Raw genomic sequence first — 13,900 nt, forward strand, 5'->3', positions numbered from 1 at the left:
ATTTGAATTTGAGATCCCAATTATCTCACATCCAGATGGTTGGAACAGCCGTGTCTCTGGCCTGCCTGACTCCTTCCTCCAAACCACCCTGAAATCTCTTACGAATTCATCTTTAGGCATTGCATCTATTATTTCATTTCTCTCCCCCCAACAACACTAATAGCTCCCTATTTCCTACCCTATTAGTTCTACTCTTTCCTGGTTGACATGAAAGGACCTAGACATAACATATCCAGCTGTCCTAGTCCACTGATTCCTCATGACTCTCTGAATATAAGTTGGTTATTTTTGTCACAAAGATTTCTTTATTGCTCCATAAACACACAATGCTCACTTCCAACTCTGGATCTTTCTTCCTAATCCCCCTGCTCCCACACCTCCCCTCCAATGCTTGCCTCTTCCTCCTCTACATATCCACATCCTTTCCATCCTTAAAACTTGAATCCTGCTTACTTCATAATGGCCTCCATCCCTAATACCTTCTCTCCTTAAATTAGGATTCTTCATATTTTTGAAATACTTAGATTGGTGCCTTTCAGAGGCATTTCAGAGCCACAGAGGCCCTGGTACCTGAAAGCTTCCTAGACATGAAGGGGCTGAATTGCACCCCCACCGACACACACACACCGCAAATTCATATATTGAATACCTAATCTTCAGTGTCTCACAATATGACTGCATTTGGAAACAGGGTCTTTAAATAAGTAATTAAGTTAAAAAGAGGTTGTTTGGTCAGTATGACTGGCGTCCTTATAAGAAGATATCAGGGCACAGAGAAACACAGAGAGAAGACCACGGTGAAGACTCATGGAGAAGACAGCCATCTGCAAACCAAGGCAAGAGGCCTCAGAAGAAACCAACCCTGCCAACACCTTAATCTCAGACTTCTAGACTCCAGAATTGTGAGAAAATACATTTCTCTTATTTACATGAACCAATCTGTGATAGTAATGGCAGGCCTAGCAAACTAATATACTACATAAACCTAGAAGATTCCTAGGTAAGTCCCCATTCCACCCTCTTCTCTTAAAAATTTTTTACTTGCTCCAAGGAAGAAACCAGACCTCTTAGAGCTGTCTCATCAGACAGCCCCCCACCCCCCACACACATACCTCCTCGCTAAAGAATCTTAAAGTGTAAAAAATAGCCAAATGTTATATCCACATTATATTCTCTGGAGGGTGTGTCAACTGGCAATCCTTATAGAGAACTGTGTTCCAATCTATGGTGTCTCCCAGTCATTTCTGCTTTGGCCTTATAAAACTCGAAAGTGTTGGGGAAGCAGGGCAATGGAACTTAACAAGCACCACCTGATTTAGGAACTCATTAGTGCTTCTTTTATTATTCACTCTTGTTTCCTGTGTGTTAGCAGCCACCCTGAAACTGGGCTAAATCTTAGGGAACCTCGTAGTATATGCTGCTTTCTTCTTACATAGCCTTGTGGGGTGAACCCTTACAAAACAGGGGGAAAGGGCCGGGAGCAGTGGCTCATGCCTGTAATCCCAGCACTTTGGAAGGCTGAGGTGGGTGGATCACGAGGTCAGGAGATCAAGACCATCATGGCCAACTGGTGAAACCCCCTCTATACTAAAATACAAAAAATTAGCAGGGCGTGGTGGCATGTGCCTGTAGTCCCAGCTACTTGGGAGGCTAAGGCAGGGGAATTGTTTGAACCCAGGAGGTGGAGGTTGCAGTGAGCTGAGATTGCGCCACTGCACTCCAGCCTGGTGACAGAGCAAGACTCCATCTCAAAAAAATAAAAATAAATAAATAAATAAATAAATAAAACCAAACAGAGGGAAAGTCAACAGTCAGCTGGACCCACATGCCAGGTTCAGAGAGGCTCAAAGAGCTGGAAGCCTTCCCCCAACATAGGAGACCAGGAAGAGCTAACATCCAGAGAAGGAGGAAATAAGGCCAGCAAGACACATGCTTGCCAAGTCTTATCTCATCTCTAATTTAAACGTCACCTCAACACCCAGTTGAAAGTAACTTCTAGTCACATACCATCACATCACCCTGTTTTAATTATCTGCATTGCTTGGATTGCTTTCTGACATTGCTCTTGTTTATTTGTGCATGCATTTTATTATCTGAATTTAACCCCACTGCACCATGAAAGCACTCACTGCTGTATTGCCAGTGCTTAGCACAGAGCACATGCATAGTAGGCACTCATCGGCTAGCTCTTGGATCGATATAAGAAGTGAGAGCACCATCACCTTCCTTGCCTCCTGATATGGTCTGGATCACTGTCCCCACCCAAATCTCATGTTAAAATGTAATCCCAGGCTGGAGGTGGGGCCTGATGGGAGGTGATTGGATCATGGGGGTGCTTTCTTATGGTTTAACACCACGAGAAATGATGATAGCACCTTTGGTTCTCCTAAGACCTGGTTGTTTAAAAGTGTGTAGCACCTCCCCCGTCTCTCTTGTTCCTGCTCTGGCCACATAGGACAAGCCTGCTTTCCCTTTGCCTTCTGCCATGATGGCAACTTTCCTGAGGCCACCCCCCGCCAGAAGTCGAGAAGATGCCAACATCACCCTTCTCGTACAGCCTGCAGAACCATGAGCCAATTAAACCTCTTTTCTTTACAAATTACCCAGTTTCAGGGATCTCTTTATAGCCATGCAAGAATGAACTAATACACCCCCAGATCAAGACTCTGATCATCTCAACAGAGGGAAGCATCCACCTGTTGAGCCTGTCAACCAAGGCTCTCAACTCCACTTGTTCTGAGGAGCTGAGATGTGGCCCAGGCAGAATTCCATGAAGGCAGGATTACATTCTCATTAATGCTGTGTGACACAAATTTACTGATGCTCTTTCCCCCATGTTTACATCATGAATTGGTTCTCTGCAAAATGAACCACTGATTGATTCCCCGTCCTTCTCCCTCTCATGAAACATCTGTCTTGTGGTTTAATCAGGAAGGCCTGTGGGACTCTCCTATTTATCAAGAAAATAAATAGGCTCCTCCTTCTAACTAATAACAGATAAACAGGATGGAGGTACTACATCTATATATGCCAAGAAAACTTTGCCTGAGCAATTAGGACCTATAATCCTATTCCATGCCTCTGGCCCATTTTTTAAAGAAAATAACAAAATTAATCAGCTATTCCTCAATCTAATCACAACATAACACAAGACATTGCAATTAATGGGCTGTAACCAAAAAATTATTGTAGAGCAAGGTAGGTTAATCTAGCATGTCGGTCACTCCTGGATCCAACTCATCTGTTTGGTCAATGCCCAAATCCCTCCCTGGCTCCTTCTCTGTAATTTCCCTTGCTAATACAGGCAATGTAGTGAAAAATCTCATAAATAGTGTTCTCCCCAAAGGAACTTACAGACAATGCTAAGATATTTAGGTGTCTTAAGATCACACTTGCTGGGTGCGGTGGCTCACACCTGTAATTCCAGCTACTCAGGAGGCTGAGGCAGGAGAATCACTTGAGATTCTCCTTGAGAGCCGAGATGGTGCCACTGCACTCCAGCCTGGGCGACAGAGCGAGACTCCATCTCAAAAAAAAAAAAAAAAAAAAAAAAAAAATCACACTCTTCACACCCTTACGGAAACAGGATGAGAAAGGGGTCTCTACTAGAAATTATAACCTTTACTTATCTCCTTCTTTCCCCTGTTTCCCCTATTCAGAGCTAAAAAGCCAGCTTCGCTCTCAGAAATAAATCATCCAAATAACAATCAATTTCAACATTTCTACGTACATGTCTTGCCCAGTGAGTACTGGTATTCAGAAGGATGATCCTAAGAACCCACCAGATCGTTAGTCATCTATGACTTAATTACATTCAGAATGTCCAAATTACCAAGGCAGTCAATGTTCTAGGAAGGTCCTATCTTTTTCTGATATATTTTAGAAAGATTTTTCAGAACGCCCTGAACAAAGAAAGGAACTCAGGTTAATCATGAATGAACTAGAAAATCAAAATTGCTGTTGTGCCCAGTTCACCTGGGCATTATTGCTCAAAGAAGTTGGTGCTTGTTTATGTAGCATTCTGCATATGTTCTTTGTGTGTGCAGGAGTGAGACAGATACGGAGAGATGAGGAAAAACAGAGGTGAACATCCATCTTGCCAAAAGCTTCCTCAAGGCACACAATGTCCTTTGTCAGCTTTGGATTTCTGCATGAAGCCCAGAACACAGCTCTGCAGGACAGCCACACTCCACCCTGAGCTCCTGACCAGCCTCATTTCCAAGGTCACATTTTTGTGATTGGGGAACACGGTAATGAGAAGAGGGTGCACACTCACCGTGAAGACCACCTTCAGATTGTTGAGCATCTCAATCTCCTTAGGGAAGCCTCGGCTGCCCCATCGCACTAGGTAGTTCTCGCTGTGGGAAGAAGAGTGGCAGCCCGTTACTGCCAGGGGACCTGGCATCCGTTTAGTAAAAACATTCCCCAAGCATCTACTATGTGCCCAACACCATACTGGCTGCTGGGGGTATGCAGGTGTTTAAGATAGACACGGTCCTTCCCTCCGAGAGATCACAGTTGTGTTGAGAGACAGACATTAGACAGGCAAGAGCAAAGAACTATTAACATATGTGTATTTGCCACTTCTATCCCTCTGCCATCTGCTAAGCAAATTCTGGCACAGCTGTCTAATATTTTTGAGGAGCATCTGCATACTGATAGAAGTTATTGAGAATGGCAGAGATGAGAGGGGAAAGACTTTAGTATATTTTATTGGACATTAAGAATATATTTACCTTTTCCGGCCCATTCCCCGTTCAAGACTGAGTAAAGATCTGAATTATTTTAAGTTACCCTTTGAACGTAGAGCTGTTTCCTTGAATGGAATGTCATACTGTGATGGGTTATATAGGGCCTCAGCCATTATCTAAGATACAATTAAATAACTGTTTAAATGCCATTGTGACACTATTTATATAAAATTGTGCTACAGGCTAAGCACCCTTAATCTGAAAATCCAAAATATGAAATGCGCTCCCAAACCTGAAAATTTTTAAGTGTCAACATGATGCTCAAAGGAAATGTTCATCAGAGCATTTTAGATTTCAGATTTTTGGATTAGAGATGCTCAGCTGGTAGGTATATATAATGCAAATATTCCAAAATCCAAGAGAAAATCTGAAATCCAAAATACTTCTGGTCCCAAGCATTTTAAATAAGGAATAGTCAGCCCGTATAAAGGAAAAGTTCAGGATGTTGTATGAGTATATATCAAATGGACCTGACCTAGTGGGTGGTCAAGGAAGTCTTTGCTGAGGAAATGACATGAAATAAAGTTGGTCAGGAAAAGAAGGTAGGAAAGGGAAATGTTTCAGGCAAAGTCAACATGAGTAAAGGCTATGAGGCAGCAATGAGCTGGATGCATCTAAGAAACAGATTTAAGGGGGCTGGGCATGGTGACTCATGCCTGTAATCCCACCTTTGCGAGGCCAAGGTGGGCATATCACCTGAGGTCAGGAGTTCGAGACCAGCCTGGGCAACATGGTGAAACCCCATCTCTACTAAAAATATAAAAAATTAGCCAGGCATGGTGGCACACATCTGTAGTCCCAGCTACTAGGGTGGCTGAGGCAGGAGAATCACTTGAACCTGGGAGGCGGAGGTTGCAGTGAGCTGAGGTTGCGCCACTGCACTCCAGACTGGGTAAAAAGGGAGACCCTCATCTCAAAAAAATAAAAATAAAAATAAACAGATTCAAGGGAAAGTTACAAGAGAAAAATTAGAGGGGGAGGCCAGATCACATAGGCTTTGTAGGCCATTCAAAGATTTTGCCTTGATGCTGAGAGTAATGGAAACCCATTGGAGGGTTTTATGAGGAGCAGCTATATGGTTCTAACATACGATCCTTTGCCATCTCGCATCTCCTAGCAGCCATCATGCTGGTCAGTCCCATCACTCCAGGAAGATAGAGAAGTCTGGCACTTATTTAAGTTAGAAGAAGCTTAATATAGTTTGCTGATTTGAGTCATCAGATTTTCCATGCCATCTAGGAGCATATAGTTGGTGCTAAATAAATGCCCATTATTTTAAATTAAGAACAAGATTTTTTAAAAATTCAAAAATCAAGTTAGCCTAAGAAGGCATAAAAGGATTCAGCAAAAATTAAAGGGACTTGACTTCCTTTTAGAGCTTTTTTTTATCTGTGATGCCTTGTTCCTCTCTCTCCAGTCACCCCAAAAGGTTAATGAGAGCAGACTGAACAGAATTCAAGTAGGCAATGGGGCCAATAGCAAAAATGAGCATAATCCCAGATTAACCAATGCTTAAAACTCAATCAAGTTAAGTGGATCTTTTAATATTTTGTGTTTTTTTCAGTAAGATCTAAAAATTGTAGTGGAGTTTGCAGTAAACTAACCAGGAAGGCTCCATCCAAAAATTTTTTTTATTTTTAATGCTTTCTCGTTGGTAATTTCTGTACTGTTGTTAGTGAAATGCTTAGATATATTCCAGTACCTTCCATCATATGTAGCAAGCCCCTCGGTGACCCAGCTTGCTACATCTAAACAGCAAGCACCAGCAATTTTCTTCCAGGAGAAGCACAATCATAAATAAGGAAAGCAATTTGGAGGGCTGAGCTGGCCCCATGCATCCTCACCCAGGAAGATCTAGGTGGTGGAATCTGAAGGCTCATGGCATCAAGACAGGTAAGATCTCCTCCAAATGACAACCTACTCAGAGGAACGAGGAGTACTATTCCAACTCCTCATCACACAATTTTGGGGCATAAGCCTTACTACTAGCCTGATACCTGAACTGCTTCTCTTTTGTCCTATAAAAATTTACATTAAATTTCCCAAACAGGATCCCTTCAGGGATCTACTGGGGATCTGACCATGATTCAGTCCAACATTGAAATATCATTCCCAGCCATATTCTTCCCAGTCCACACCTGGGCCACACTGAAGATGTCTTAACCTGCCTGTTGTTCACTATATGTTAACCCTGGCTAGAGCGGGCAGGAGCCCAGATTTCTTGCTTATGGAAAGAGCAGCGCTTTCAGAGTGAGACTGACATTGGGAGTGTTCCCAGATTCCCCTGCCCCGCTTCCTGCATTGTGCCTCTTCTCTTCTTCCTTTGCTTTCTCCTCTTTTTACGATTGCTGGTTTCTGTTTGTCCTCCTCCCTCTGTTCATCCCCACTCTCCCAGGGCTGGCACTCATCTCCAGCACTCTCAGAGATGTCACTCAGGCACACCCCGTTGAGCATGGCATGCCAGGTGGCATGGCAGGGAGCATAGCTGCCACCTCGCTGACTCATGGCCTCCCTCCACAGAGCTGGTCCAGCCATCCATCACTGAGATGGGGCCAGCTGACCACACTACCTTGTCAATGTGGCAGGCAGTAAGCACTTTCAGATCTGTTGTGTGTCACAGGCCCCATACTATTCCCTCTCAGTTGCTTCCAAGGCTCCTGAAACTGCAGCCAGTGAGCCTTTCAGGAACCTTGGGAGTAACTGACAGGGAACAGCAAGGGGCCTCTGCCTCTGACTCCCAAACCATTTCAAGGTAGGCGTAAGGGACCAGGGACACTCATTCTCAGGGTCCACCAAGGCTAAGCCAGGTGAATTGGGCTGACTCTTTAAGGTTAGGGACTTTAGTGCATAATAAAAAATACCTTTCCACCATAATATTGCTAAAACCCTGGTGAAAACCATTTAGAATACTTGACATAACTCATTCCTTGGTGACCGACTTACGTGGGAAATAGCTTGTCTTTGGAGTCAGATGGGCCTGTATATACATCCCAGCTCTGCTGTTTACAAAGATTTGTGACTTTGGGCAAGCTGCTTGACTTCCCTGAGCCTCATTTTCTCACCCTAATGACACGGAACCGTGAGGATTAGATGAGACAATGTACAGACCCCCACACATTCTTCTGAGATGGACAGCCCCTCCAGTTTCACGCATGTCTCCAGGAGGCCACTGTTTACTAAAGCACCACTATTCACCAGGCACGGTGTATTTGTTCATTTAATCATCATAACAACAAGCCAGGAAGACAAAATTTTATCCATTTTTCCTACAAAGGCAGAGAGATCATGTTCTAGCTCTTTTCTAATGTGTGTCTCTAAAAAACTTAAAAATTAGCTGGATGAGGTGGCGCATGCCTGTAGTCACAGTCAGTGGCCCCAAATATGAGACCATGTCTTGGCCTAAAACCCCAATGGAGGAGACAGGCAGTGGTCGCCTGAGAGGAAGGATGGTCTAAGCCACAAGTAGAGGCCAGGAGTCTGGCAGTGGGAGCTGGAGGAGCAGCAAAGTCTCTTCCCTGGAGATTCCCAAGAGTATTTTCCCTTCCTTGAGCTGAGGCACCCAGAAGTTCCCTCACTTCCTCCATTCCCAAGAACAACTTATTAAAGTAGTAATAATAACAGCCACTGCCCCTTGCATTACAGGCAACATGTGCCAGGCCTTGTGCATCACAAGCTCTTTCTCATTAAAGCCTGAAGGAAATGACCCTGTGAGGTCAGCACTCACATTGTGCAGATGGGAAACTCAGGCTTAAGAAACATTAACAACCTGCCCCACATTAAGAAAGAGTAAAGGCTGGGGCCTAGATGTGAACCCAGACAGGTCTCAGAGCCTATACCCTTAACCTATTGCTGCTACAGAGGATTTGGAGCATTCATTTCTTAGCTCCTAGTTTGAAAGTAGATATTGGCAGAGAGCAGTGGCTCACCCCTATAATCCCAGCACTTTGGGAAGCCAAGGTGGGAGGATCACTCGAAGCCAAGAGTTCGACACCAGACTGGACAATGCAGCAAGACCCTGCCTCTACAAAAAATTAAAAATTAACTGGGTGTGGTAGCACATGCCTATAGTCCCAGCTACTCAGGAGGCTGAGGTGGGAGAACCATTTGAGCCCAGGAGTTCAAGGCTACAGCGAGCCGTGATTGCACCCATGCACTCCAGCCTGGGCTAGCAGAGTGAGACCCTGTCTCAAAACAAAAAAGAAGTACATATTTTTATTCTAGCCAATGCTACTTGTCCGAATCTTGTTATTTCTGACTGTTTTCTGGCAATCAAAATCTATTTTACAAAACCCTACAACCATAAACTCCACTGTGGGGAAAAAACTGGTGGTAAATAACACTTCCACTTGACTCCTACAACCTCCAAAGAAGTTATTTCCACATTCTCACTCAGGCGCAGTCTCTTTTCCAGGTGGAGATTGCTCCACAAGTGAGGATGGAAAGAAAAGATGCTCTGTGCACTGCTTCCCATAGCCAGAGAAGCAGGGCAACCCTGGACATACCTACCTTATGACCATTTGCTTGTTGGGGTCGTAGAGAGACATGAAGAGCTCAGCATCTTCCCCAATTCTGCACACAAAGTTTCTCACAAACACATAGAGGCTATGCGTGGGGGATGAGGAGATCCGGGAACACGTTCCATAATCTGGCTGGTTTTTTGACTGAAAGGCAGAAGGAAGAAGGAAAGAAGATAGAGAAAATTAGCCTAGCACCACTTAGAGCAACAGAAAGATAGTCAAGGATATTGGGTTCAAGCCTAAAGTTTTGGGCATTCCATCCACCCTGCCATCAAAAGCTTCTGTAACCTGAATCAATTCACTTTGACTCTCTTGGCCTGTATTTTTCTATCTTGGGAAATGTCACCACTGACCCAGACTTCTTCATAAAGTTAGTGTCATAAAAAGCACAAACTATAAAAGAAAAATATTGCTTAAATGGATTTTTTCAAAACTATAAACTTTTGCCCTTTGAAAGATGCAACAGCTAGGTACAGATTTGGAGAAACTTGCAAAACATATCTGACAAAGAATTTCTATCTAGAACATACAAATAACTCTTACAACTAATTATGAGGAAAACAACCCAATTAAAATGGGTAAAATGTTTGACCAGACACTTCCCAAGAGAAAATACAAGTGGAAATGACAGGAAGCACATGAAGAGATACTCAACATTACTACTAATAAAAAAAAATGAAAATTAAAACTACAATGAGATACAACTACTCAACCACTAGAATGGCTAAGTTAAAAAGTCTGATAATATCAAGTGTTGATGAGGATGAAGAGCAACTAAAGCTCTCATATATTGCTGGTAGAAATGCAAAATTAGGCTGGCATGGTGGCTCACACCTGTAATCTCAGCAGTTTGGAAGGCTGAGATGAGCTGACCATTTGAGCCCAGGAATTCAAGATCAGCCTGGGCAACACAGTGAAAGCCCATCTCTACAGACAATAAAAAAAATTAGCCAGGCATGTTGGCATGCACCTGTGATCCCAGCTACTTGGGAGGCTGAGGTAGAACAATCACCTCAGCCCAGGGGGTCAAAGCTGCAGTGAGCCATGATCACACCATTATACTCTAGCCTGGGTGATAGAGTGAGACACCCTGTCTCAAAAAAACAAAAAAAATCGTACAGCCATTTTGAGAAATAGCATGGCAATACCTTAAAAAGTTATATATACACTTATCACATGATCCAGCAATCCCACTGCTAAGTATTGCCCAAAAGGAATTAAAACATGTCCACACAAGGATTTGTTTCCAAATGTTCATAGTTGCATTAGTATAATAGCTCTGAACTGAAAACTTACCCAAATGCCCAATAATTGGTCAATGCTATATACCATTGGTAACTGGTCAGTGGTATACTGACTCAGTAATAAAAAGGACCAAAATGTTAATATGCACAACAACATAAACCTCAAAATCATCATGCTGAGTAAAAGTCAAACAGAAAATTAATACTGCATGATTCCATTTATATGAAACTCTAGAAAAGGCAAATCTACAGTGACAGGAAATTAGGGGTTGCACAGGGCTTGGGGCTGGAGAAGGAGCACAAAGAAACTTTTAGGGTGATGGAACTGTTCTTTATCTTGATTGTCATGACGTTTATCCAACACAATATATTATTACGATTCATTAAAGAGTAATTTAAAATGAGTGAAATGTACTGTATGAAAATTATATCTTAATAAATCTAAAAACAAAATTGCTTTCGAATAACACAGAGTAGCTAAAATAATTTTTTTAAATAAAAGTCAGACTGTTAACCTTTCCTTGAAATCTTTCACTGATTTCCCATCAGTGGGAATAACGTCACAACTCTTTTCCAAAACCCCTCAGGCCCTTTGAGAGCTGGCTCCACCTACCTGCCTCTGCAAATCATTGCCTAAACTCCCCTAGTGTTCACCACACCTCATCCTTGTTTGGCTTTCCTACTCCTTGAATAGTCAGAATGCAGTCCTACCTCAGGGCCTTTGCACCTGCTGTGCCCTCTGCCTGGAACCCCTGTCCCAGATCGTCCTAGGCCTGGTGCCTTCACATGATTCAGGTGTCAGCTCAAATATCCCTCTTGAGAGAGGCCTCTCTTGGCAGAGCTTTTTTAACATAGCTCCTGAGTCACTTTGATTCACATAACCTGGTTCATTGCCTTTTATACACTCATCTGGAATTAATATTTTCACTTATTTATTTACTTTTTTATTGCCTTTCTTCTCTTCCCCTTCTGGAATCTACAAGCTCCAAGAGATCAAGAAACTTCCCTGCCATTTAACTACCTGTGAAATGGATGTTGAATGAATTACAGATTTGAGTACAAAACCACAGTTAAACACATGTGGTTGCTGATCATCTCAGGTCATAGACAGATGCCCCTTGAATAATACACAGTCTGGTTAATTAGCCCATTATTTTAAGTTTACGACGTGCTAAATGATTATATCGCTTGGTCAAAGCCTAGTTAGTAAAGCTCACCATTTCTTCTTTGATACGCTCTGTGATTTTACCAGTTGCTTCCTTATGTGCATGGAACAAGCTGATGACACTGGTATTATCAGGGTCCAAGATATTTCCATCTTCATCTCTGACAATCAAATCGAGCTCAAGGATTCTGTAAAGCAAAAACTGGAGGTGAAGATAAATCAGGGGAGAACTTTAGGTCACTGGTGAGAAGCTTTTTACCAGAAAGTTCAACTGATTTCTGGGGATCATATAGTCACATAGAAGAGCTCTACACTGATAGCCTGGGACACTGCTAGTGAGCACATATTGGTATAGTAGACCCCCTTTAGAAGGTACTGTAGTAGTGTGCATTCAATTTTTTAAAAAGGTGTATCTTCCACAGTCTTAAACTGAAACACCCAACACTTGAACTAGGATGTGTTGCAGACTTGTTCACATCAGCAAGTATTAAAAAAAGAAAAAACAAAATGTCAGCTGGGCACGGTGACTCATGCCTGTAATCCCAGCACTTTGGGAGGCCAAAGCGGGTGGATCACCTGAGGTCAGGAGTTCAAGACTAGCCTGGCCAAGATGGTGAAACCCTGTCTCTACTAAAAATACAAAAATTAGCCAGGCATGGTGGTGAGCTCCTGTAATCCCAGCTACTTGGGAGGCTGAGACAGTAGAATTGCTTGAACCCGGGAGGCGGAAGTTGCAGTGAGCCGAGATTGCACCATTGCACTCCAGCCTGGGTGACAGAGTGAGACTCCATCTCAGAAAAAAAAAAAAAAAAAAAGGTCTACTAAAAGAGAAATGGCTAAATCAACAATGATCTATCTATAATGGAATACCACATAGCAGAGCTTTAAAAATACTATATAGTTTTGTTATGTTTAATAACATATTTCAGTGCAAAAATCAAGCATGGAAAGATGCATATAGTGTGCATACAATATTTATCTTTATAAATAAATAACAATAAAACAAATAAAAAATAGGCCAGATATGTTATCTGGGTTCATGTATAAGAATAAACTTATGTATGAGAGAAAGCTCTGAATGAAAAAAGGACCAAACTACCAACACAGCTTATCAGTGGGGACAGGTAGGGGCCTAGGGCTGGAGGAGTAAAGGGGTCAAAGGTTACATGTGCCTTGTCTCAATTTATTTAATTTTTTTTTTTCATTTGTCAGGGTCTTGCTCTGTCTTCCCGGCTGGGGTACAGTGGTGTGATCATAGCTTCCCACAGCCTTGAACTCTTGGGCTCAAGCAATCCTCCCACCTCAGCTTCCTGAGCAGCTGGGACTACAGGCGCATGCCACCATGCCCAGCTACTACCGTACCTAGCCTCTTTTTAAATATATACACAGAGGAGGTATTTATATATTACTCAATAAAAATTTGAAAATAGTGGTTGGGGAAAAACAATCTCAGACATATTGACTGTTACCCACAGCTTGCTTTCAGCTATTTGACTTCCAGGCCACAAGCTTTTCCCTGTTTGGTATTGATTTGTTTCAACTACACCTGTCATCCTGACTGGCATCAGTGATACTAATAGCAGCAAACTCACACAGCACTTACAATCAGCTCACATACAATAAGTGTTTTACATAAAATTAATCCATTTAATTCTCATAACAACCCTATGAAGGAAGTACTATCAATAACCCCATTTTACAAATGAAGAAAAGACTGAGGATATGAGGACTGATTAATTTGCTCAAGATCATATAGCTAGTAAAAACTAAGAACACATCTTTGTCCACACTCATAACCTCTCTAGTATGCTTACTATAATAGATAGGAGGAGCTTAGGAGCAGTGTATGGGTTGCGGGGTGGGGTAGGGTATGTTTGCAGAAACCGTAACTCGAAACTGCTTTTGCACTTGGTATTGAGATGAAGAGCCTCAGTTGTCCATACAAAGAAGGTAGGAAGAGGTGGGGCTGATGGATTCTGAGAAGGCCAACCATAGTCCTGCTTGGTTGCCACTACTAAGTACCAGATTCTGGAAGGGTAGCAAGGACAAATGAAGGAGACTAAGTCTTCATCTCTATCAGAGAATGGAATTGAGAGGTGCATCCCTCATCTTGTCCAAACGCAGTCAGAAGTGAGCCAAGGTTCACCCATTTGTCCACATTCATTAGGAAATTAACTCCCAACTTGATATGACTCATGACGGTACACGGCCATGCCGCCCAAC

General features: G+C 42.7%; 1 protein-coding gene across 1 annotated transcript in view; it reads right to left on the bottom strand.

Moving 5' to 3' along the window:
* The window catches only part of DOCK2 (dedicator of cytokinesis 2), a 448,837-nt gene that overhangs the window by 391,558 nt on the left and 43,379 nt on the right, over positions 1–13,900 (bottom strand). The window contains exons 7-9 of the mRNA XM_003268643.2: positions 11,730–11,865; positions 9,258–9,412; positions 4,277–4,358 (exon numbers count right to left, since the gene is read on the bottom strand). Of these exons, the coding sequence (XP_003268691.1) occupies positions 4,277–4,358; positions 9,258–9,412; positions 11,730–11,865 (373 nt within the window). The remainder of the gene's footprint in view (positions 1–4,276; positions 4,359–9,257; positions 9,413–11,729; positions 11,866–13,900) is intronic.

The sequence above is a fragment of the Nomascus leucogenys genome, chromosome 2 (genome assembly GCF_006542625.1).
Source record: "Nomascus leucogenys isolate Asia chromosome 2, Asia_NLE_v1, whole genome shotgun sequence".
In the NCBI taxonomy this organism is placed as follows: domain Eukaryota; kingdom Metazoa; phylum Chordata; class Mammalia; order Primates; family Hylobatidae; genus Nomascus; species Nomascus leucogenys.